The following is a 26665-nucleotide window of genomic DNA, read 5'->3' as shown; positions in this document are numbered from 1 at the left end:
CTTAATATTACAGAAACTGGGGATGCCGGGGCAGCTCAGTCGGTTAGGCGTCTGCCTTCAGCTCAGGTCATGATCCCAGAGTCCTGGGATCAAGTCCCGCATCAGGCTCCCTGCTTCTCCTACCTGCCGCTGCCCCCTGCTTGTGCTTTCTCTCTCTCTCTGACAAATAATAAAATCTTAAAAAATAGAAGTTATAGAAACTGTTCTTTTAATATTACTTGCCACATTGTAGTAGTTATATGTAAATGAACTGAAGCAAAGATAAAAACTTTACAATGCAAATGAAGATAAGCAGTCAGGATCTGTTTCTGATTTTAATATAAGTATTGAGTAATTCACATTCAAAAACTAGAAGTCAGGATGTGTCTGAATGCCAGGGCTTCAAAATCAATACAATTCTGTAAAGTAAAAAAGGTAAACTATTAGAACAAAGCTGAACTTAGAAGCCTACATTCTTCAGTTAACTTGTAAGAATTGGCTTATCTATGGCAGAAATGAATCTGTATTTGTAAATGCTAGACTGCTAACCGCTACTTTTAGCATACCCACATTGCTTTTCCTGTCAGTGAACCACATAATTGGAAATTGGAATAAGTATGTTCAGGCTGTTGCCATTTTTTTTTTTTTTTTTTTACTGATAAAAATAACTTGAGAAGGCCCATACCAAATGGTGGTCTGTTTTTCTTTTCACTCTATACCTAAAGACCTCTTGCCTATTGGATTGAATTTGAATATACCAGTTAGGAAGGTTCATCATCAGTTATGACCTACTGATACAAACTTGCTGGGATGGCTCCAAGTGGTGGATGGTTTTAAAAGAAGGTGCAGGCAGGGGGTTTGTGGCCTTACTTCCTTGTAAGGTAATTAGATATTTTTCTCCGCTGAACTGTAAAAGACACCTTAGAGACCCAAGCATAGAATTGGAAAGAGCAAGTTACTGTCTAGAACACGCTTCTCAGACATTAAGATGCTATGAATCTCTACCTCAGGGCCTTATTAAAACGCAAATTCTGATGGTAGTGGCCAGGAGCTAGAGGATGGTGGGAATGCAGAATTATTTAAAGGTATAGAGTTTCAGTTTTGCAAGATGAAAAGAGTTCCGGAGACTGTACAACATTGTCAATGTACCTGAAGTTACTGAACTGTATGTTGTTGTTTTTTAAGATTTTATTTATTTATTTGACAGAGACACAGCGAGAGAGGGAACACAAGCAGGGGTAGTGGGAGAGAGAGAAGCAGGCTTCCCGCGGAGTAGGGAGCCCAATGTAGGGCTCGATCTCAGGACCGTGGGATCATGACCTGAGCAGAAGGCAGATGCTTAACGACTGAGCCACCCAGGCGCCCCCTGAACCGTAGGTTTGTAATTAGTTAAGACAGTACGTTTTATGTTAGATGTATTTTACCACAATTAAAAAAAATTCTCTGAGGGAGAATTTTTAAATTCTTAAAGGGAGGAGCTGCTCAATGGGTTCTGTGTTGTTGAATGGATTTCTGATCTTTTCAGGATCTTTTCAGTGACTGTGTGGAGGCTAGCATGCCTCCCCATCCCCACCAACATACACAGTATTTGACCACAAGGACTTTCAGAAAGAAGAACCTTTGCTGTGTCAAGCATCAAAAGGAAGGAAGAAAGGAAGGAAGGTGAGGAAAGGGAGACGGGAAGGAAAAAGAGGAAAGGGAAGGAAAAAGGAGAGGAAAGGAAAAAGGAAGAAAAGAAAGAAAAGATTCTGAGGCATTTGGTTTGGGGTGGGGCCTGAGATTTTACATTTCTCACAAGTTACTAGGTGATACCATTGCTGCTCATGCACAGACTACACTGAGTAGCAGGGCTCTGGATAACTGAGCTACTGAATTCTGGGAGCAACTGAAGAACTGTTGGTGTTCCATCTGACCTAAGTAGTTACTCCATTCCAGTCCATTCTATACTGTTCCCCATCAGTCTCAAAATGAGAAGTCTGCCTTTCACACATTGCATTTTACTACATATTTCCAGGCAGAATTAGAATGTGGGAATAAACTACAATGGGACAAATTAGAGAAATGAGCTGAGATAGCTCAGGAGAGCTTAACATTATGCAATTTCATGCACAAAATTGCCATCCAAATTACTACAGAGAATAAAAGGTTTCTACAGGTTTACAAAGCAGTTGATCAAAGGAAGAATTAAAGGAAATATTAATGTGTCAAATCAATTATTAGGCTGGCTGTTCTGGCTCAGAAAACTTGTCTCAAATTAATCAATGAAAAATCTTCATGAGCACAAATACTATAAAGTACTTTAAATGTGTCCAAGATTTTTAAAACTTAATTATTCTCATTGTTTGACAACATTTGAGTTGAAAGAGACCAAGTTTTGTCCTAGCAGTTTATGGTGGGTACTTGCTGAATATACTGTTCAGTGTTCTATCCCTTAAGCAAACCAATATACCCTAGTTTTCTTTGGGAAAGTAACATTAACATAAAAGAAATCAGGAATTGTGTATAAGCTAAAGAAGTTACAAGCTCAAAAAGTCTGTTGAATATAATAAATAGTCATTATTGTTGGGCCCCACATTAGGATGGAGCGAAGACCCTCATGTTTGCCTGAACTGCAGCAGTGGGCCAAAACCCCTACAGAGGTGAGTTGTCTAGCAAGTATTACTTTTTCATCCCTTATAATTTTCTCTTAACCAATTTGATCTGTTGGCACTGTACCTTTGCTTCTGGTAAACATGGTCCAAACACCTCCAACAAAAGTCTCTCTTCTTTTACTGCTTTTTCAAAGTCTGCAAAAGATATTTTGCCATCGTTGTCATAATCCTAGAGAGGAAGGTGATTTCTTGATAAATGATAGTTTTTAATTTTGCCTGGAAAATAACTCTTTGCCAAGGAAAATTATTAGTTACACTTCTGTGGACACTACTTACATAAATCAAAAGGTACTTTTTATCAAGGCTACTTATCTTATTCCTGTAAGTCTGTTTGGAATACCTGGTATTATGGGCTGAATGTTTGTGTCCCTCCTGCCTCCGAATTCACACGTTAAAGCCCCCAGTGTGATGATTTTGAAGGTGGGGTCTTTGGGAGGTAATTAGATTTGGATGTCTTGAAGGTGGAGCCCCCAAGATATAATTACTATCCATGTAAGTGGAGAGAGACCAAAGCTCCCTCTTTCTGCCATGTGAGGACACATTGAAGTGGTGGCTGTCTACAAGCCAGAAGAGAGCCCTCACCATGGAAATGAATCAACTGGCACCTTATCTTGGATTTCCCAGTCTCAGGACTTTTTAAAATTTTATTTTTAAGTAATCTCTACACTGAACATGGGGCTTGAACTTACAACCCTGAGATCAAAAGTTGCATACTCTACCAATTGAGCCAGCCTGATGCACCCCCCCCCAACCCCGCAGTCTCAGGATTTTGAGAAATACATTCCTGCTTAAGTCACCCACTCTGGTATTTTGTTATAGCAGTCTAAGAGGACTAAGACACCTGAGTTACTTTAGATACATAAAATACAGCCCTGTCCTTAAAAGACTTGCACTCTAATTGGGGGAATAAGACAAAAAATTAGAGGACACATATTATTATATTGCTACTTTTGTGATAAAAACAGTGCCATAGGGCATAGATTTTCAAGTTTAATTTGTAGTAGTAGAACTTGTTCCTCAAAGGATCTCTGACTTGGGAGCCCATTATGTGAAAACGATAAAAGTGAAGTTGCTCAGGTAAGGAGCAAGGCACTGAGAGCAGTAACAGTTCAGGATGGACTAGAATCATGAGAAGATGCTTGCCGACCACTGGGAGGTCTTTCAGGATGGTTGAGATGGCCTTTAGGTAGCCAGAGAGATATGGGGAGGAAATGCAGACGAATGGCTCAACCTGAATTCTGACAATATGAGGGAGTGTAAGTCAGGAAGAAGACAGACCTGCCTGGAGCGTTAATGACAGGGACTATGGGAGATTAAACATAGGGAGACCATGTATGTAAATTATAAATGCCTTTACTTAATTGAATTTGGGTTTGATTTGATGGGCTCTTGTTTTTTCACTCTGGGCATAACTAAATCAGGGTTGCTGAGAGTCTAACTTAGAGAAAGGTTTGAATAATTATCAGAAAAAATTCACTCCATAATACTCCCTTTCAAAAAAGAAGGGAGTGGGTTTAGTATTGGGGAACATACTATCTCTCAAGAAGTCTACCCTCAGCCCTAGCAGCAGCTAGTGAGAGTATCTCTAATGGAAGAAGATATGCTAGAGTCTGTGTTAGCTGAATGTGAGACTCAGGAGCCCCCATCATCTATTTCCTTCCCGATCCGCTGAAGAGTAATGGAGGTGAGCTGGGTCCAGGCTGCCTCAGAGTGACAAATTTTCACCGGTATCCAGGATAGGGTCATAGTAAGAAAAGAAGAGAAATTACTATGTTCATAATAAAGTGGTACTACTGGTTTCATTGAAAGAATTCTGCACCCCATTTTCTAGTGTGACCTTGGGTAAACCTATTTGTACTTCAGTTTTCTCATCTGTAAAATAGAGATCGTAATTTCTACTACATAGGGTTGTTTTAAGGTTAAAATGAGTTCATATATTAAAGTTCTGTGAAGGGCCTGGCATATAGTAAGTACTCTATAAGGGAAAACTATTTCAATTATTATGTTATCTTGTTACTGTGTTTCGATGGATTGGAGGGTGAGGGTCATGAAGACAGATGAGAGTAGCATCCCATTTTACACAAATCAAATCTGCCGCACTACCACCCACACATTAATGAGGTTTTACGGATAGTAAAACATTTTAAACTAATTAACATTCATTTTGTGTGGTGATTCATTTATTTATTTATTTAACTTTTTTTTTTTTTTTTAAGATTTTATTTATTTATTTGACAGAGAGAGACACAACGGGAGAGGGAACACAAGCAGGGGGAGTGGGAGAGGGAGAAGCAGGCTTCCTGCCGAGCAGGGAGCCCAATGTGGGCTCGATCCCAGGACCCTGGGATCACGACCCGAGCCGAGCCGAAGGCAGACGCTTAACGACTGAGCCACCCAGGCACCCCGCGGTGATTCATTTAATCACCCAGCCATTCCATAAGTATTTACTGAGCACCCACTATCAGCCAGGCATTGTTCTAGGCAATGGATGGAGCAGAAAACAAACAAACACAAAAATCCCTTGCCCTCGTAAAGGTTGCTATCATTATAGAGGGACATAAATCATTTCTTTGTCTTTAGCTTTCTCTAACATCTGCTTGATTGGATATAATAAGTTATAGGTTTTCATTCTTACCATTTTCTTCAGTGTTATATCTACCAACTCTTTTATTCCTTCATCACTCTCTTCTTCAGATGACTGTTGGCATAGACTGTTCTTCAACATGTCAAATATCTCTTCTCGAGAAATGTAACCGTCACCATTCAAATAGTAAACTTCAAAACAGACTGTCCAAAGCACAAGAAATTTAAAGACTTGGATAAGAACAGTTAAAATATCACTAGTCTTCCCCTTAGTTATTTCAATATATAGTTTTTTAAAAGATAAAAACAATTTATACAGTCTGTAATTATTGGTCCATATGATAGAGAGATTTTAAAATAAAGCACCCTTTATTATACTTCTTTCCACAGGATTAAATCCCCCCTTGGATGTGGATTTTGAAAGTGAGAGTTCAAAAATGTTATGAAACCTGAAACCATGAAATTCCTAGAAGACAAGAGGAACAAAACTCCTTGGCATGGGTCTTGGTAATGGTTTCATGGCTATGACACCAAAAGCACAAGCAACAAAATAAAAAATAAACAAATGGGACTATATCAAACTAAAAAGCTTCTGCACAGTAAAAGAAACCATCAACAAATGAAAAGACAATCTGTGGAATGGGAAAAAAATACTTGCAAACCATATCAGATAAGGTGTTAACATCCAAAATATATTTTTTATTTTTTTAACATATTCATTTTTTTATTATGTTATGTTAATCATCATACATTACATCATTAGTTTTTGATGTAGTGTTCCATGATTCATTATTTGCATATAACACGCATAGAACACGTATAACAGTGCTCCAATAACTCCTACAATTCAATAGCAAAAAACCCCAACCCAATTAAAAAGTGAGCAAAGGACCTCAATAGACATTTCTGCAAAGAAGATAAATGAAAAGTCAACAGGTACAAGAAAAGATGCTCAACATCACTAGTCATTAGGGAAATGGAAATTAAAACTGTAATGAGATATCGCCTCATGCCTGTGAGAAAGGCCATCATCAAAAAGAGAGTAAGAGAGAGAACAAATGCTAGTGTGGATGTGGAGGAAAGGGAACCCTAGTTTACTGCTGGTGGGATTATAAACCAGTGCAGCCGTTCTGGAACATAGTACGGAGGATCCTCATAAAACTAAAAATAGAACTGCCCTGTAATCCAGCAATTCTACTTCTGGGAATATATCCAAAGGTAATGAAAACACTAACTCAAAAAGATATCTGCACCCCCATGATCATAGCAGCACTATGTACAATAACCAAGGTTTGGAAACGATCTAAGTTTCTATCGATCAATGAATGGAAAAGGAAGTCGTGGTATATATATATTCATGTAATGGAATATTATTCAGCCATTTAAAAAATGAGGAAATCCTATAATTTGTAACCACACAGATGGGCCTTGAAGGCAGTATCCTAAGTAAAATAATTAAGACAGGGAAAGACAATACTTTGTAATCTCCCTTATATATGGAATCTGAAAAAACAAAAACCAAACCAAACCAAACCAAAGAAACAAAAAACCTGACAACAAACTCATAGAAAAAGAGATCAGCCTTGTGGTGACCAGAGGTGAGAGGGTTGAAGGAAGGGAAATTAGAGGAAGATGGTCAAAAGGTACAAACTTCCCATATAAGTTAAATAAGTACTAGGGATGTAATGTACAACATGATGACTAGAGCTAACAATGATGTATGATATAGAGAAAAGTTGTTCAGAGAGTGAATTCTAAGAGTTCTTGTCACAGGGAGAATTTTTTTTCCTTTTTTGTCTTTTTTTCCTTTTTCTTGTCTCTTATTGTATCTGTATGAGAAGATGGATGTTAGCTGAACCTATTGTAGTAATCATTTCACAATATATGTAAATCAAACCAATCTGTATTGCCTTGAACTTATACAGTGATGTGTGTCAATTATTTCTCAATAAAACCAGAAAAATAAAAGAATTTGGGGGGAAAAAGTGGTTGACAAAGATGCAGATTCCTGTTCATGTGTACCTAGATTGGAGAGGACACAGTTACAGATTGGATATCAGAATGAACTTTGTAAGAAACATTTGATATTAAGTCTTCATAATTAAAAAACAAATAAACAGAACTCCTCATTTAGATAGCACAAAGTAAGAGTCCAGATTCCTTGGTCGTAGCAGCTCAGGGAATGCTATTTTAAAATGTTCTCCAGGTAAAACTATTTTAAAATGTTCCCTAGGTAAAACTGATGTAGCCAGTTGAAACCATTCCTCAATCCATATTGGAGAATCAGTCCTATAGGTACTTTACAACTAACTGTATTTTAAAAAGCAGCTCATTGGAAATTTACATATCTAAGATGTCTTGGCATTTGTGAAGTATATTTAAATATACTACATTATCTTAGTTGGTGACTTCTTGTTTCTGGTATACTTGAAATCAACGAGCTTAATTTAGGTACTTGAAACTATTTATAAACAAATAATATCTTCTGTATTCAAAGAGATATCAATTCCAACTTGTAAATATTAACAGTCTTTTTCCTCTTCTCTGTCCCCACTGTTCTTCTCTGTCCCCACTGTTATTTCCTAGATAACTTCAACAATCTCCTAAGAAACTCCCCTGCTTCCAACCAATATTTCATTATTTATTATAGTTGATTCACAGCTGTCCTCTTAGGGAGTGTTGGGGAGAGGAAACTGATCCTATTTGCTAAGACTCAACTTTAATGATATACGTTCAACTTACCTTATTAGCCCCACATCTCGATACCAATTTTCCCAACTCAACATGCTCAGTAAGACATCCATGCTTTTATTCATACTGTTCCTACTGTCTAGCATGGTCTTCTTTCTAGTTTTTTTCTGCTCAAGATTTACAAGAACCAACTGAAAGGCTAGTTATTCTGTGAAAGTGTCTTCTGATCTACAAGATCCACTAGAAAGAACTTTCTCATCACTCCCATATAGTATTTTGAAAATACATAGATTTCTAAGCAATCCCATTATATTGTGGTTATTAGTTTATATGTATTAGGTGACCCAGAACTGAGCATCTCCTCTAGTAGAATGATTTCCTGGGTCTTAGGTAAAACACAAATAAAAGAAGAATTTTATAGACTTTGAAAAAATGTGATGAAATTGCAATAAAGGAGATATATAAAAATATTTTTAAAGTAAACTCTACACTCAATGTGGGGCTCAAACTCACAACCCAGAGATCAAGAGTTGCATTCTCTACTGACTGAGCCAGCCAGGTGCCCCTGGAGATAAATATTTAAACCTATGATCATTCAATACATATATACTCGTGTATACATACGTGTGTGTATGTATCTCAATATTATGATTCTCTTCTTAAATAGAGTATAAAAACTAAGTACAAACTTGATTACATAACTGACAAAGAACACTTTTCAATATATTTGGGTAGTGAGTCTCTCATCCCCTTGGAGCCTGCCTATTGCACTATCCAAAATGATCTCTGTCTCCCTGGAGAGTGACTTCCATGACTTCCAACCATTCATTCATGCCACAGATGACCTTCCTCAGGTGCTAAACATACAGTAAAGAAGGAGCTTTTCTGGAGTTTGTAATCTAGCTAAATGTTTTGGCAAAAGCAATAGAACCAGGTATAAAATTCCAGAGTATCAGATTAACTGTGCCTTTTTTGTTGAGGTACTTTAATCCATAGCACACATGCAGCACAATCCTATGAGAAGTAATATTTTCCCCAAGTTAACATATCCTGAAATGTATATGAAACATTTTTAGGAAAAGGGATTGGAGGAGGAAAATTCTTTGACAGTGTGACGCTATTCACTCAAGTATAACAACACTGGAGTCCCAGTCATTTTCCCTATGTACCAGCACAAGAATTTACATCCATGAAAACTTAAGCTTTTCACTTCTCAGTGAGACTTTTGTATAAGAAAGCTGCAACAAACTTAAGTGGCAACTATATTTAAATGTTACCCCCGTGAAAAATTAGACTGGAGAAAAGCTAAGGGAAAAAAAAGCCCCATACAGGGGCACCTGGCTGGCTCAGTGGAGCATGCAACTCTTGATCTTGGGGTTGTGAGTTCAAGCCCAACGTTGGGTGTAGAGATTACTTCAAAATAAAATCTTAAAAAAGAAAACCCACATAATGTTGTATGTCAATTTCACTTCCATAAAAATAATTAAGAAAAAACCCCCACAAAACAGAGAAACAAAAATCATAAATACCAGAGAAAGTTGGTGGTTTTTAAAATTGTTGCTATTGTTTAAAAAATGTGTGTTTAATGTAGGGATCTTCTTTTCCACGTCCCAAATCCAAATTCAAGTGGAAGAACAAGGGACAAAAATTTGCTTACTTACTCAGAACACCACAGCCTTTTCTTAAGCAATTTGACACTTTAAGCAATTTTGACACTTTAAGCAATTGTTCCCTTGAAGAATGCCATTTAAAACTGTTCCTATTCTCTTTCCAGTTTCCTCACCCCAAAACCTGGCCCCAGAGGTATAAAACATAGAAAATATACATCACACCAATGGTACAGTGAAGTGAGGCCAGAGCTATTTATTTTTAGGCAAAATTGTGAATAGGGAAATTTTTGTCTTTGGAATTCCTAACATTCCTGTCCTGTAGGAAACTCCTGTAACCCTTCTCCCTGTGGGCCTGTGGGCATTCTTTGTCCTCAACCTTCTTCCCTCTCTTCACTCATCTACACAAATTCTAACACTAGAGTATTGATGTCTGATGGTTAATGTGTGTTTCATCTTGTTTGTTTGTTTTTTAAGATTCTATTTATTTGTCAGAGAGAGACACAGCAAGAGAGGGAACACAAGCAGGGGGAGTGGGAGAGGGAGAAGCAGGCTTCCCGTGGAGCAGGGAGCCCAATGCGGGGCTCGATCCCAGGACCCTGGGATCATGACCCGAGCCGAAGGCACTTAACGACTAAGCCACCCAGGCGCCCCTACGTTTCATCTTGTTTTGTGTCAATCCCTCACATATATTTTCTTTGATCAAGAGACAAGGAACGGCCTCACTGTGACTTATGCACTGCCCTATATCAAGGTCCATTTCCTGCTGAGCCCAGAGGCAGCCACAAAAATCTTGTTGGCTGATTAGAGTTGGCATAAGCCCTGACCTTGACTTGCTGCTCTTGGCCTGGGCCTTAAGCCAAAGAGTTGTCCTGGTGACATTTAGGCATTATAGACCCAGTGAAGGAAGTGTTTGGGGTTCCTGGGTCTAGGGACTCTCCCATCAAACAGGCCACCCATTTCATGTTTTGATTTTTTTTAAAGCTGTCATGAACTATTTTTGAAAGGTTGCTATAGAGAACATGGATTTTGTATTTTTAAAAAGTGTTTAGCATTCATTAAATACAAAATTGACAATGTATATTACTAAGTCAGTAATCACATATAGAAATCTTACACTTAAGCTTTTCTTCAAAAGTCCCTCGAAGAAACACTGATAATCCTTTAACCCACTCTTTCGCCTTTATGCAGTTATCATTGTCTTTGTCAAATGCAAAAAATACTGAAAGAAAAATACCATAGAAGCATATTGTAATTTACAACTATTTTATAATTCAAAAGTATATAGTATATATGAAAAGATTTTTAAAACTTTCCTCCAAAACAAAAACAAAAAAACACACCAAAAAACTTTTCTCCCAAATTGAGGGGAAAAAAAGGTTTTGGCACAGTCTTTCTTAAAAGTCAAAATTACTAGGAATATGTTTCCCCCCGATTTTTGTAGAAAGAAAAGAGTAATTCTCCTTCATGATCAATGATGAACTTCACTTGTGATGTTTTGTACAGTTACTATGAGCCAAGAAGAGCAACAGTGGAGCTAATCAAGGTGATGATAATTTTTATTTTAAAAAGAGTGGCAGGGGTGCCTGGGTGGCTAGTTGAGCAGTCAACTCTTGATTTTGGCTCAGGTCATGATCTCAGGGTCCTGGGATCGAGCCCTGCATCGGGTTCGTGCTCAGTGGGGAGTCTACTTGAGATTCTTTCTCTCTCCTCTCCCTCTGCTCCTCCCCCTGCTTATGCTCTGTCTCTTTCTCTCTCTCTAAAATAAATAATCTTTAAAAGATAAATAAATAAAAAAGAGGCAAAGGGGGCACCTGGCTTAGGTCAGTTGGTAGAGCATGTGACTCTTGATCTTGGGGTCATGAATTTGAGCCCCACGTTGAATGTAGAGATTACTTTAAAAAATAATAATAATCGGGGCGCCTGGGTGGCTCAGTCGGTTAAGCAACTGCCTTCAGCTTGGGTCATGATCCCAGGGTCCTGGGATCAAGCCCCACATCGGGCTCCCTGCTCAGCAGAGAGCCTGCTTCTCCCTCTCCCTCTGCCTGCCGCTCTGCCTACTTGTGCTCTCTCTCTGTGTCAAATAAATAAATAAAATCTTTAAAAGATAGTAATAATATAAATAAAATCCATTTAAAAAGAGTGGCAAAATTCTGTTCTAAACAGTCTGTATAAATACATAAAGATAAATTACTAAAATAACATTATTTTTAAAATTACCAATGAAATCTTAATATCCTATAGAAAATAAAGTGTTATTGACTCTCTTAGGGGTGATGTTGATTATTTTGATTATGATTATGGTTTCAAGGTATACACCTACATCAAAACTTATCAAATTGAACACTAAAAATTTGTTAATGAAACTGGATCACATTAAATAATTTCCTATTTCTTTTTTTTTTTTTTAAAGATTTTATTTATTTATTTGACAGAGAGAGACACAGCGAGAGAGGGAACACAAGCAGGGGGAGTGGGAGAGGGAGAAGCAGGCTTCCCGCGGAGCAGGGAGCCCGATGCGGGGCTTGATCCCAGGACCCCGGGATCATGACCTGAGCCGAAGGCAGACGCCTAACGACTGAGCCACCCAGGCGCCCCAATAATTTCCTATTTCAAATATAAGATCTTGTCTTTTATTTTTTTTAGTATAATGAGTAATTATCATTTTTTGTACTGACACAGTATTTTTAGGAGGAAAAAGAAGTCATTTAAAAGTTTACATGTCTACAGCATATGGATCCAAAGACATCATGAATAAAAAGCCATATGCTTAACTTTAAAAAAAATATTGCCAGCTTATTTAGTTCATTACTGGTTTATTTCTCAAAGTGGTACAACTATGAGATAAGAAATTCTGAGTTTTTATTAAAAACCATCCTCACAATCAAATCAACCTTTGTTTTATATTGGCAGTCTTACCACAATTAAGTCTTTCTAGCTTGGCTTTGAAAAATTCAAGGGGCGCCTGGGTGGCTCAATTGGCTGAGCATCCAACTCTTGATTTTTGGCTCAGGTCATGATCTGGGGGTTGTGGGATCAGCCCCCAAGCTCCTGGAGGGGCTCTGTGCTCAGCACAGAATCTGCTTGTCCCTTTCCCTCTCCTCTGCGCACCCCCGGCTTGCACTCTCCCTCTAAATCAATCAATCTTTTATTTTTTTAAAAGATTTTATTTATTTATTTGACAGAGAGATAGCGAGAGCAGGAGCACAAGCAGGGGGAGTGGGAGAGGGAGAAGCAGGCTTCCCGCCGAGCAGGGAGCCCAATGCGCGGCTCGATCCCAGGACCCTGGGATCATGACCTGAGCTGAGGGCAGATGCTTAATGACTGAGCCACCCAGGCGCCTCTCAATCTATTTTTTTAAAAAAATTCGGAATCTTTGATGACAACTGAATACATATATATATATATATAAATTTGCCATATATGTCATTACAAATATACATTTGCCACATATTAATATATACACCATATATATTGCCATCTCAGCTTGGCTCATTTCAATTTCTTAAGACTCTTACCCCTATTCATTAGCATATCATCAGTCATTCCAAATATGCTGTGCAGGATCGCTCGAAAAGCATTACGATCTAGTCCAGAATTATTAAGTCTTACATTAGCTCTTTCCACCAAGCTGTGAAAAAGTCTTAGGAGACACTCTACTTCACTTGTTTTGACTGCAAAATAAAAATATGAATAAATACAGCTTAGACTTAGTCCTTGAGTACTCCAATCTAATAAAAAATATTTTACTAAGCAGCTCTTTTGTTCCTATGGTGCTAGATGCTCTAGCAATTAAAAAGTATGACATGACTTGTTACTTGAGGGTTTACCTTTCTGGGTGTCACCCAGAAGTCTCATAAGATACTGTGTAAATTAAAAATTTTGTAATATTAACACTCACCATTATAGACATGTAAAGAAAGAGAAATCAATGTGGGAAAGAGGAGTTGGGCCATTTTCATGGGAGCAGACTTTGAACAGAGACTTGAAGAATGCATAGCATTTATACAGGAAGGAATGTGTTGGGGGTAGTACAATAGAGAATTACAGGGAGAGAGAACATGGGTAAAGGAAAGAAGTAGAATTGCAGTTGGGTTTGAACATGCTTTATTGGGAGCACAGCAAGTTGAGAAGAGAAAAAACAAGATTGAAGACGATGGGCTAATGGCAGACGGCCTTGAAAGCCTAGTCAGAAAATTAACATTTACAGTTGACTTGAACCACATAGGTTCAAACTGCGGGTCCACTTAAATGTGATTAAAAAAAAAAAAACATAGTGCAGTACTGTAAATATATTTTCTCTTATGATTTTCTTTCTTTTTTTGAGAGAGAGAATGGGGAGGGGTAGAGGGAGAGAACCTTAAGACTCCATGCCCAGTGCCTGATCTCACAACCCTGTGATCACGATCTGAAGTGAAATCAAGAGTTGGAGCTTAACTGACTGAGCCACCCAGGTGCCCCATTCTCTCAGGATCTTCTTAATAACATTTTCTTTTCTTTAGCTTACTTTAAGTATACAGTATATAATACATAAAATGTATGAGATATGTTAGTTGACTCTAAGTAAGTTCAGTAATAGGCTATTGGTAGTTAAGGTTTTGGGGAGTCAAACATGGATTTTCAACTGTGTGGGGTTGGTGCTTGTATCCTCCAGGTTGTTCAAGCATCAGCTGCATTTTACTGGAGCAGTGATTTTCTCATGGACCATCTTTGGACCATCTGTATGAGAGAATCAACCCCCTCTCCATTGTTTGTTTAATCCAGATTCCCATGTCTTGCCCCAGACCTACCAAGTCAGAATCACTAAGATCAGGCCCAGGAATTTGCTTTTATTTTTTATTTATTTTAAGAGTTTTATTTATTTGAGAGAGAGCACAAGTGGGGAGGATGGGCAGGGGAGAGCAGGCTCTCCACTGAACAGAGAGCCTGACACAGGGGTGATCCCAGGACCCCGGGACCATGACCTGAGCCGAAGGCAGATGCTTAATTGACTGAGCCACGCAGGTGCCCAGGAATTAGCTTTTAAACAAGAGGTGGGTTGACTCTTCTAGGCCCTAAGGGTTGAGAAGTGGTTTAGGAAAATTCATCTGGCAAAATTATATTTAAGGGAAAAACTGGAAGCATAGAAGCCAGGCTTGGAAGTGATAGGGCTTTGGTTAGGGAGGTGGAAATGAGGTCAGAAAGTGGGAAGGGGCTGGAGATGTTAATTTTCAAACAGAAATTTCCAATATTCATACACTCAGGTTTCACTCTAGACTTAGGAAAAGGGTATTTTTAAAGAAGTGCATGGATGATTCTAATGCATTGTCACGACTGAAAATTAAAGGATTAGATTTAGCGGGTTGGGGGTACTAAAGTTCCTGGATTGTACTTCCATTTCTTACCTAAACAGCGGACTTAGACAAGTCATATAGCTTCCCTATGGCTCAGGGTCCTCACCTATGAAACTGGGTATTGTCCTAGATGATCTCTGAGATTCTTCCAGTTTCTAAAAGCCCAATTCTATGAATCAAAGATTATTTGAAAGAACCAGAAGAGTTAGGAAGGAAAGCTGGTTACTATTTCTTTTTTCTCCTCCAACCCCCTCCTCCTTTTTTTTTCTTTTTATAGGGATAAATTTTAGATGCTGTCTTTGAGATGATTTCATGTCACCCAACTGAAATCAATGACAACACATAGCACATACGCAGTTTGCAACATTAGGGTTTCTACAATGGTCAGAATGATTTGGTTCTTAGGGGAATGGTTGACAAGTCTGAAGAATAAGCAATTACAAAGGTACCTATTAACACTGTTTTATGAACTGAATTAGATTCTCAGGCTCCACAGTGTAACTATAAGTCCTGAAATATGACATAAAGGTCATTTTTATCCACCTAATAGGCATTAATTAAGAGTCCCCTGTCAACCGGGCATTGAATACACCATGCTTCCTGCCCACCAAGTTGTTACACTTTGGCTAAGATATAAAAAAGTGCAACAAGGTATGACAAGCACTATGATTGATGGTGTTTGGCGGTGACCCAAAGGAAGGAATAATCAACTGGGGGAGGCAGTAGGAAATTAAAAGTCCCAAGGAGGTATCACTTGAGCTAAGGCCTGCCAAAGATAAGCATTTGCCAGAGGAGGCAGCTTGGAGTTATGTTCTGAGAGCTAGCTGCAGAGGATTTGGTGGGGCTAGGTAGCAGACTTGACTTTACAGACAATGAGGAGTTTCTGAAAAATTTTGGCTGGCAAGTTAACAGGATCATATTTGCACTTAAGGGAGAACACTTTGGTAGTAGATTCTTGAAACTACCTTATGAATGGTGAGTTCAGATGTGACAAGGTTGTCTTCCTAAAGACAATTTTAACAGTCCATCCCATCCCATTTGCTCTTTGTACAATGACTTTGATACTCCTCTGAGAGATGGAGTCTCTCCTTTACTTGAACCTAGGAGGGGGTAGGGTGTGTGTGTGGGTGTGGGCGTGTGGGTGTGTGTGTGTGACTGTTTCAATCAGTAGAGCTCAGTGGAAATGAGGCAATGTGACTTTTCAAGGCTAGGTCACAGAAGGGGATGCAGCTGCTCTGAGGACAAAAACTTGAAAAGCCTTCTTCTTTTTTTTGAATGTGAAGAAAAAGGAAGCTCAAGTGTGGATGCACTATATGGAGTGCAGAGTATGTTAATGATTGCCTGAAAGTAGTCCTGCTCAATTCTGAGGGAGAGAATTATCAATGAGTGGAAATGTTAGCACGAACAACGTGAAAATGGATCCCTGAGGAAAGGGAGGTTTTGGGTCAGGAGCTGCTCTGAGTCGAATACTAACAAGTCATTCAACACAGCTATCAGGGATTTTAGGCACAATCTTTAGCAGGTAATAACTTTTTCTGGGTTTTATCCATGTAAGCTCACATTTCATTATACCTAAAGACCTTACTCATGAGGTCAAGGAACCATTGTAAAAGATATGTGAAAGATCATAGGTAATGAGAATGGTGAGGTGCTAGAGATTGGCCCATGTTATTTAACTTCATTTTGGAATAATTTTAGATTCACATAAGAGAAGCAATGATGATAGTTTGCATAAAATCTTCACTCTCTCCCTGTTAACACCTTACAGAACCGTGGTACAGTTGTCAAAACAAATACACTAACATTGGCACATTAACTGAACTATAGATTTTACCAGTTTCCCACTAATGTCCCTTTTGGGGAGGTTCCAGAATCCAAGCCAGGATATACTTGGTTGTCATGTCTCTTCAAATCTGTTAGTTTTCAGTCTTTCATGACCTTGAGATTTTATTTTGCATAATGTTCCTCAATTTGTGTGTGCCTAATGTTTTTCTCATGATTAGACTGTGGCTAGGTGTTTTGGGGAAGAATACTAGAGATAAATTGCTGTTCTCACATGTCGGGGGGGGTATATATTAACAAGGTTAACTGCTGATAACTTCGATCACTTGGTTTAGCTAATCTACAGGGTTCTCCACTGTAGTTACTATTTTCCCTTTCCACAGTCTATTCTTTAGAAGGCAATTGCTCAAGTAAAATGGAATTCCACTTCTTGGGAAGGAGTATTGATACTATTATTTGGAGTTCTCCTGAAAGGACGAGGTCTTTTCCCATTTACTTACTCATTTATATCACTATGGGGGGGGGGGTGCAGTCACATATACTTATTTTATAATAATTGTTAATTTTCTCGCTTAAATTATTCCAGTTTTGGCCACTAGAGTTTGAGTCGGCTCTTGTATGTTTCACATAGCACAATCCATTGGCTTTTTCACCTCTTTGCTTCCTGGCCCTACTTGCCAGGTCAATCTCATATCACCCCTGGGTGAGATAACAGGAAATACATATATTGGTCCCTGCCCCTGGTTCCTGACACATAGCTCTCAAAACTCTTGGGATTTCCTAACTCATCTGAGCAGTAGGAGTATCTTTTGTTCAATTTAGTCATTGACCCTGGTTCTCAACACAAAGCTCCTAAATCCCTTGGAACATCAGGGGTGATAGGAATCTTTTGTTCTAATGAGTGACTGCTGGTGGCTCCTGGATGGGAGCGGGTCACCAGAAAGACCAAACCATTGATTGAAAGCCTGGAACTTTCAGCCCCACCCCCTATTCTGCAGAGGGGCTGGATATTGAGTTAATGATCTATGATGGCTATGTGATGAAACCTTTATGAAGACCCCCAAAGTAGTGTTTAGGGAGCTTCTGGGTTGGTGAACATATGATGGTCCTGGGAGAGAGAATGGAAGCTCCATGCCCTTTTCCACACACCTTGCCCTATGCATCTCCTCCACCTGGCTCTTCCTGATTACATCCTTTTATAAGAAAACAGTAATCTATTAAGTAAACTGTTTTCCTCAGTTCTGTGAGCTGCTCTAGCAAATTAATTGGACCTCCAATTTATAACCAGTCAGTCAGAAGTGAAGATAACAACCTGGACTTGTGATGGGCATCTGAAGTGGGAGATAGTCTTGTGGAACTGAACTCAGCCTATGAGATCTGATGCCATCTCAGGTGGTGTCAGGATTAAGAAATTGCTGGGATGTCACAGAAAATTGCTTGCTGGAAAAAACCACAAAGTTGGAGACCAGAAGTGTCAGAAGTGTAAGTGTGGTAGTAATGTCAGAGTAAAAGAGAAACACACAGGTGTAGCATAGGGTTTCCTTTACACTCTGTACAGCTACTTCTTCAAGGAATCCTGGTTCTTTTTATTGGGGACTGGTATTTAGACACCAAGGTCTAGGCACTGGGTGTGCTTGTTACTACCAGGGTATTAATATTTCTAAGCCCAATACATAATAGGGGAGGGTAGAATATTTCTAAGCCCTCTCGGCAGACATAGCTGGAAAATATGTATGTATACTAACCTATGTATGCATACATATTGGCCCATGTTATGTCTCACAAATAAAGTGAAATGCAAATACTGGATTACTAGGTCTATAGATGGTCCTGGGCTAAGTCCCAGAAGAGATGATCAATTGTATTAAAAAATTCATTGGGGTGCCTGGGTGGCTCAGTCGTTAAGTGACTGCCTTAAGCTTAGGTCATGATCCCAGGGTTCTGGGATCAAGCCCCGCATTGGGCTCCCTGCTCCACAGGAGGCCTGCTTCTCCCTCCCCCACTCCCCCTGCTTGTGTTCCCGCTCTATCTCTGTCAAATAAATAAATAAATCTTAAAAAAAAAATTCATCAACACTCAGGGCCTCATGAATTCACAAGGGTATATCATACTGGGTTTAATTTATTTCCTCCTTTTAGTAGGAGTGGATCAGAGAAATGAAGTTCACAAAGTATTTGGATTTTAGCAAGGCATATGAAAAATCTCTTATCCTTGTATTAATTATCTACTCAGCATCCAGGAGTACCAAGCACAATAGTAGGCTCTCAAATAAATGTTTGCTAAATAAATAACCCCTTGTAAGAGAGGTAAAGGAATATACCGGATGAGTCAGGATCCAAAGTAACTTCTTGGCAAAATAATCACTTGAATCAAACAACATGAAATTATTGGGAAGTTTTAAAATTCTTCACTTAGCTTTAAAAAAGTTTTGATCTACTAAGTGTAAAAACTGTGGCTAAACAACAGTATGTGTGAAAAAGACTGGGTCAATTCCTAACTCACTATCAGTCAAGCTGGGATTGCTATTAGGCGGACAGAACTGAAGTTTCATGAAACTAGTGATATATATTGGCTAATTGAATTTTAAACTAAAAAAAAAAAAAAAAAAATTCTAAGGGAAAGATGGCCACCATGTAGTTAGCAATAGTATTCAAGATTCTAAAGAAGGAAGAAAAAAGTTTGATTTTCTGGGTTTAAAGCACAAGGAAAGGCAATAGATAGTTGAAACCCCTGTAAATTAGTTGTTTCTAAATGACAGGTTTGAAGGCTTAAGTGTAAAAATTAACCTCCAATGTCAGAAATTACCCAGACAATAAATTAGCTAGGTTTCAAATTCTACAGAAACCAAAGAAAGCAAAGACTTAAATACATATACACACACACACACAAAACCAGATTGCCAAGGATGTGTAATGTGCAACTTAATGTGTAAATTTAAAAGAATCAAAAGAAGAGATTGAACTCATAAATATAAAAGAAAAAGGAACTGAAGTTCCACTTGGAAAAGACAATTTTGGTCAGGAATTCTTAAGCTTCACTGTGTCTAATACATGGAGTGAATGATCTGGATGCTTGGCCCCCACTTGCAGATTTTTAAATGTACCTAGGGTGGTATCCAGGAATCTACATTTTCAATACGAATCTTTAGGTAATTCTGATGGTGGAGATACTCCTACCATACTATGAATAAGAGGTACACAGCCAAGATAAACTACAGAATTTGTGGGCCCAATGCAAAGAAAACATGGGACCCTCACTCAAAACATTAATTTTAAGTCAGTGTTAGCAGAGCATTGAACTAAGCGTAGGGCCCTGTCACAATGCATAGGTGACATACCCATAAAGCCACTTATTACGCCCTGAGGTAATGATCTGCCACCCCCACTAGATTAAAGATTTTAAAAATTCTACTTAATTTTAATTTACATTTAAACAGTCACACATCCACTTAAAGAAAATGGGGCGCCTGGCTGGCTTGGTTGCTAAAGCATGCAAAGACTCTTCATCTCAGCGTCCTGAGTTCAAGCCCCACCTTGGGTATAGAGATCACTTCAGTTTTTTTTTTTAAGTAATAGCCACACATAGCTAGTGGTTACTGTACTGGACAATGCAGCTCTAGCTCTAGAATGTTTTATTCCAGCCAGCTGCCCCAAAACAATCCTTTGAGAGAAGGCGGCCAAGACGGCACTATTTGTTAGCCCTCCCCACACCTACCTAAAGAACCAAATTCCAGGAGCACCTGGTTGGCTCAGTTGGTAGACCATGTGACTCTTGATCTCAGGGCTGTGAACTGGAGCCCCATGTTGGGTGTAGAGATTACTTAAAAATAAAACCTTAAAACAACAGCAACAACGAAATTAAATTCCAGTCATGAGAGGCCAGTGTCTATCCTGGTCTCAACTGAAGGACCTAAGTAGTGAGCCAAATTCAACTTTCATTCTGCACTTAACTATGGGATAGTACTATACAGAATGACCATATGAGTCTAGAATGCTTAACAGTAGCATTAATTTGAGAAATAAAAACTGAGTGCAGGCTCTGGCATCAGACTTACCTGAGTTCTAGTTCTGCCTCCACCAGAAAAGTCCTCTGTAATTTTAGACAATTTAAGACTTGGGTTTCCTCATCTGAAAACATGGAATATACCACCTACCTCACTGAGTTTGAGAATTGGAAGATGAACATAAACCATTTAGCACAGCATTTTCCCAATGAAGAGCTCAATAAAGATGAGTTGTTAGTAATCTGAGTGTAAAATAGTAATCTGGTTACACTGGTGAATAGCTATAGCCTGAACTTTTGATCATAACTTCACATCAAAGCTTTGGAAAGGAACACAACTCATTGCTCTTTTCAAGTAATTGTTAAGTATCTTCTTTGTAGGAGACTATATGGGATATGGGTCTGATCTAGTATTACATATTCATAACCTACAGACTTTCAGAGAATTGCTTTCAAATAACAAATTATGGTATCAAACACACATTTGGGTAGCAGACATTAATGAAAAGTTTCTTTAGGATGGGGAGAGGAGTTAAGATTTTTAAAGTCTGCAAAACTTCCTTTTGAATGTTGTAAAACTCAGGTTGTTCAGAAAACAGCAAATAACAGAAGATAACATATTCAACATTGGTTAAATCTGCCAGATGGATCTCAAGGGTTGTCTGACAGGATTAGAAGAACAGGCCCTAGAAGGGCCTGACGAACTCATGTCGTTTAAAATACACCTGGAGTAAAAGAAAGCTGAATTAAGTCTACAGTGAGATTCTTAGGGTGGTGCCTAATACTAGGACAGCCCCAATAATGAGGTTGTACTAGTGTCTGAACGAAAAGTAAATGCCTCCAAGTCTAAAGACATTCTCAGAATTCTCAAGCAGGACTGCTTGTTGTCATGACCGAGACAAAATATAGACGATTACTTTTTAAGGTCTGTCAGGGCAATCAGGGCAAGGAATCCCCCCAAACCTGTTAATTTTAATAAACACTTGCCATGTGCTATTTCTTCAACATCTAAAATATCTCCTGTAGCTCTAGCAATCCCCTGCCTCTATGGGTTTTGTGCCAGATAACTCAGGGAACTGGTCAGAGTAAATCTTCAGTAGTTTGAAATCTCTTATCAAATTTCAGACTGTAACAGAATCAGTACTTGGCTGGCACATAATCCTTCAGCACTTATGCTGTCAAGTTGTCAAATTACTCTTTCTACATATACAAATATATTTTAGGATTAAAATATTTTAAAATATTAAATATTTCCAGTGTAAGTGCAGGGATCTTGTAAGTTCACTTGTGATCTATTTTTTTAACTGGCCAAAATATTAGAAATTAGAGAAACCCTATTTTGGGGGTTACAAAGAACTTGCTAATGTCAAGTAAGTCTATCAATGTTTCTATTTGATGGAATAAAGATGTTCAGGCAGTGTTGGATGTCTGGTCAGTACTTACAGTTCTTGACGGTATTACTGATGGATTCCACCAGTTTCTTCAGAGTCTTCTGGTCCATGCCAAGTGTGGCTTCAACACACCGCACAATTCTCAGATACCCTAGTTCCAAGCCTATGTGTCCTGGGTTGCCACTGATTCCAGAGTTCACTACTCTATGCCCAACAGAATGTGACCATGGCAACATTCCAGCAACCACACAGAAGGTTCTCAAGTGATTGAAAAAATATGCAGCCATGGTTGTTACCACTCAATACAAATGCAGTGATTTCATTAATGCTATTGTGATCTGAAATATTACAGCAATCCCAACATTCATGTTTTCTTTAGGGCTAAACACCACTTAAAGTGGTACTTGATATTACTGTCATTTATTTTTCCTCAGCACAAACTGTATAGTTGAAAATGTTTCCTTCCTATCTGAACACATAATTGAGAAATAAGATTATAAAGACCTTATCTTTACACTGAAATAAAGTATTTTCCCAGGCTATAAATAGCTCCTTCAAATATTATAACCTCCTTTAAAAACCCTAACTAAGGGGCGCCCGGGTTGGTTGGGCATCTGGCTCTTGGTTTCGGCTCAGGTCATGATCTCGGGGTTGTGGGATCAAGCCCTGCAATGGGCTCTGCACTCAGTGGGGAGTCTGCTTGAGATTCTTTCCCTACACCACTCCCCCTGCTTGTGCGCACTCTCTCTAAAATGAATAAAGAAACCTTAAAAAAAATTAGAAAATAACTCTAACTAAGCACCCTCTCATGATCTCCAAAGAGAGACTTTAATCTGGGAGCTCCTAGAGAAATGTAAAACCCCATTTATACCCCTCCAACTCCTATCTGACTAACTGTAAGAAAGCATGCTGTGACCATGCCAAAGCTGGCCAAAACGACAACTGTGCTAACTCCCGTCTACTGTCAAATCCCAATACAGAGAACAAACATCTCCTAGTCTGTTTGCTGGCTTTCACTATGGCAAGGCATGAAAATGCACTAAAATGATTTTTAGAATTTAGGACACTACATCCTTATAAATTTTAAATAAAACATAAAAATGAATTTTAAAATAAGACAAACACATCTGAAGAAAAAATCTTTCCAAGAACTTGTCTTTAGGAAATACCAGATGAGTGTTCATTGATTTTAAGTTGAAAACTGGCAATGTTTTAAAAATGTGAAACCTGTCACTTAAGTCTGAAGAGTAACTGTTCTCGATTTCTCCGAGGTTAGTCTACTGTTCTTCATGAAATGAAAGATTATCAGGCAACAGGCTTTTAACACACCCCGACTGAAGGAATATGAACCTATATTCTGGATAAAGTAAATTCAGGACACTCTTATGGTATTTAAAATACCTAAATATACTAAGGGCAACCAAGTGAATCCAAAAAGTACTGGTATAAATTCAATTTTTTGATTCAGACACTCATCAACTTTGTTGCAGTTACCTTGGCATTATTATCCAAATAACATGCCTTGTATTTATAAAATTGGTGTAAAATTATTCAAGAAAAAGCATGGTCTGCTGGAGGGAGGAAGTTAAGAGATGTTAGTAATTTGCACATAACATTACCTGGTCAAATTTTCTTCCCATACCTTATTAGAAAGAAGACTGTTAAGGCTACCAGCAGAGGAAGAAAGGGGAACCCTCCTACACTGTTGGTGAGAATGCAAGCTGGTGCAGCCACTCTGGAAAACAGTATGGAGAGTCCTCAAAAAGTTGAAAATAGAGCTACCTGACAACTCAGCAATTGTGCTACTAGGCATTTACCCCAAATATACAAATGTAGTGATCCGAAGGGGCACCTGGCAACCCAATGTTTACAGCAGCAAAATCCACAATAACCAAACTATGGAAAGAGCCCAGATGTCCATCGACAGATGAATGGATAAAGATGTGGTATGTGGGGCGCCTGGATGGCTCAGTTGGTTAAGCGACTGCCTTCGGCTCAGGTCATGATCCTGGAGTCCTGGGATCGAGTCCCACATCAGGCTCCCTGCTCGGCGGGAAGTCTGCTTCTCCCTCTAACCCTACCTCTTGCGCTCTCTCTCTCAAATAAACAAATAAAATCTTAAAAAAAAAAAAAGATGTGGTATGTGTACAAACACACACACACACACGAATATTACTCAGTCATCAAAAAATAAAATCTTGCCATTTCCAACAATGTGGATGGTCCTAGAGGGTATTATGCCAAGTGAAATAAGTCAATCAGAGAAAGACAATTATCGTATGATCTCACTCATATGTGGAATTTAAGAAACAAAACAGAGAAGCATAGGGGAAGTGAGGGAAAAATAAATAAAACAAGAGGAAATCAGAGAGGGAGACAAACCATAAGAGATTCTTAATTACAGAAAACAAACTGAAGGTTGCTGGAGGGGAGGGGGATAGGGGGTGGAGGTGTAGGGTGACAGGGTGATGGACATTAAGGACGGCATGTGATGTAATGAACACAGGGTTTTATACACAACTGATGAATCACTGAACTCTACCTCTGAAACTAATATTATATGTTAATTATGTGAATTTAAAAAAAAGGCCACCAGCAGAGGAACAACAAGAAAAGTGTTTCCCAGACAGTCAACATAGTTTGGAAAGAATACAACTTTTTTTTGCCAGGTCATCTTCTTCTTCAGTCTAGAAACAGTTGCTTCTAGTGGGACATAGTCATCATGTACTGGACCAGTCTACAGAGGAACACTTTTATGTTCATACCAAAAATGATCACCAAATAACCTGATAAATTTATCTTTTAGCATTTTTGTGAACAATCCTAAGAAAATTCCTTTCAGATAAAAAATGTCCCTCAAACTTGCTGTGTACTCAAGATCATATAGATTTATTAGGAAAGAGTATGAAGCTTTTAAGCACAAAATTTAAGGAAGCTTACCAAGAAATATATTATTTTTACAGCTAAAAATTTGGGGACATGTCTTATCCACTTACTACCCAGTAGTGTTTCTTGATCTTTGGAACTTTACTTGGGACTCAAAGGGAGCTGATAAGAACACAGCTATTTTTAAGTAAAATAGCTATTTATTCAGCCTCTTGTCATGCCAAAATGTTCTGTGCATATACTACTATAATTAGCACACCCTCTGTAACAGGCAAAATTGTACATCAAATTATATGTTACCTGATTATATAAAAATGTAAAGTGAAAATGATTTATCAATTCCTTTTAACATTACTAGTAAACAATTCAGCAGTAGATATGAGGCACAAAATCTTAGTAAAATATGACACAGGAAGAGCAATAATGTAATTTTCACTTAACTTGTCATAATTTGTTATGAATATACAAAGACAAATTTCTAAAATGTTATATTTACTAAGATTCTGGCAATAGCTTTATGTAACAAGACACAGCATACCAGGCCTGCCACTCAACTTGTTTATGGTAAGTCTCAGCTTCAATATGAAGCTGTAAAAAAAAAAAAAAAAAAAAAATCAAAAGCCCGCTTTGTTTACATGCTAAGTATCTTGGCAAGTATGCCATTAAACACAGTAAGGAATTTAAGACAGCAAGAATAAGGAGTTAATAAAAGCTAAACACTGCAGCCTAAACAAAATTCATACAAAAATAAAATAAGTATTACTGGTTACATAAAACTTTCCTGACTGGTTAAAACTTAACAGTATAAAACATGCATTTTAAATCTTCAGCTATCAAGTTCAAAAAGTACCAGTGTCTATTTGAAATGATTCTTCTCCAAAGCCAAAGTGTAGTCAAAATTAATTCAAATGTTATAACACATTCTAATGCTAAAAAACATTCAGTATTATTGAAGTGGAGGTAAATCCCAGAGCTCCTGGGGCTCTGTCATGCTGCAAAGGGCTGTTTCTCTGGTTCACTTAGAGCAGCAAACGACAGAGTCCAAGGATGTCTAGGGGCAGGACTGCTATACTCAGCTCTGACCTCCCCGTGAAGCATGGCTACTATGTCCACAAAAGTAGGATGTGTGAGGATAAAAGGCACGCTATTCTGCTAGCTAAAGAGATAGCAAACCAGCCCCCCCACCCGAAAAGCTCCTTCCCCAGGTAAATAAAAGTATATAAGGGGAAAAAATTAAAATACACTTATCTACAGAGTAAGGATTTTGAAGTATCAGTGTGGTGCCTATTTCAAAAATGTTAACTAGAATCATCTGGTCATTGCTAATTACATCTTAATGATGTATCCAGATTTGATTTCTGTTGATTTATCATTAGATACTTCTAGTCAAAAATATTAACTTTATCCCCAAATATCTTAACCACTAGCACAACTGCAATGTATTATCTCCCAGAGTTATTAAGCACTGGAAGAGAAAAAAACAGATGTTCAAGCAGCAGGCAAAAATTATGGCCCTTTCACACAGCAGCATCCGAGTGGCTACTGAACAGTCCAGGAATAATTCTAAAAGCAAGAAAATTCATGCACTTTAGTAATTATGTCATAATTTTCACAGTTGAAATTTCCTTAGACATTGCACTTTCTTTATAAGGGAATCCTGATTTTTCTTAATGTTACGGCGAGTCAGGACTTGAACTAGCAGCCTTCTTTTTCTTCTTCTTACTGTGTTTCTTATGCTTCTTTTTCTTTTTTGTTTTTTC

The 26665-nt window shown here is 38.3% G+C and overlaps 2 protein-coding genes and 1 long non-coding RNA gene across 12 annotated transcripts in view; 1 reads left to right on the top strand and 2 right to left on the bottom strand.

The window, feature by feature from the left end:
- Positions 1–13161, bottom strand: part of LOC102737968 (calaxin-like) — an 18543-nt gene extending 5382 nt beyond the window's left edge. For 4 of the 5 annotated variants that reach the window (XM_081800547.1, XM_031027397.2, XM_081800548.1 and 1 more), the window contains exons 1-4: positions 13030–13161; positions 10629–10733; positions 5266–5417; positions 2695–2799 (exon numbers count right to left, since the gene is read on the bottom strand). In XM_081800547.1, coding sequence (XP_081656673.1) covers positions 2695–2799; positions 5266–5417; positions 10629–10733; positions 13030–13057 — 390 coding nt within the window. In that variant the 5' untranslated portion in view covers positions 13058–13161. Of the gene's footprint in view, positions 1–185; positions 399–2694; positions 2800–5265; positions 5418–10628; positions 10734–13029 lie in introns of those variants that run through there. The other variant, XM_031027399.2, reaches the window with a different exon arrangement.
- Positions 306–26665, bottom strand: part of FAM133B (family with sequence similarity 133 member B) — a 51375-nt gene continuing 25015 nt past the window's right edge. For 4 of the 6 annotated variants that reach the window (XM_031027393.2, XM_031027394.2, XM_081800544.1 and 1 more), the window contains one exon: positions 24888–26665. In XM_031027393.2, coding sequence (XP_030883253.1) covers positions 26579–26665 — 87 coding nt within the window. In that variant the 3' untranslated portion in view covers positions 24888–26578. Of the gene's footprint in view, positions 399–2694; positions 2766–5265; positions 5418–13029; positions 13186–20340 lie in introns of those variants that run through there. The other 2 variants (XM_081800543.1, XM_081800546.1) reach the window with 2 other exon arrangements.
- LOC145716571 (uncharacterized) lies at positions 1273–23765 on the top strand. The gene is made up of 4 exons (XR_014139361.1): positions 1273–1641; positions 1673–2618; positions 11018–11057; positions 23670–23765. It is a non-coding gene; the product is annotated as an uncharacterized LOC145716571 (long non-coding RNA).

Source organism: Leptonychotes weddellii, chromosome 12 (assembly GCF_054177405.1).
Source record: "Leptonychotes weddellii isolate Sample4059 chromosome 12, ASM5417740v2, whole genome shotgun sequence".
NCBI lineage: Eukaryota > Metazoa > Chordata > Mammalia > Carnivora > Phocidae > Leptonychotes > Leptonychotes weddellii.
The sequence above is the reverse complement of the archived record's forward strand: the minus strand, read 5'-3'. Positions and strand labels throughout refer to the sequence as shown.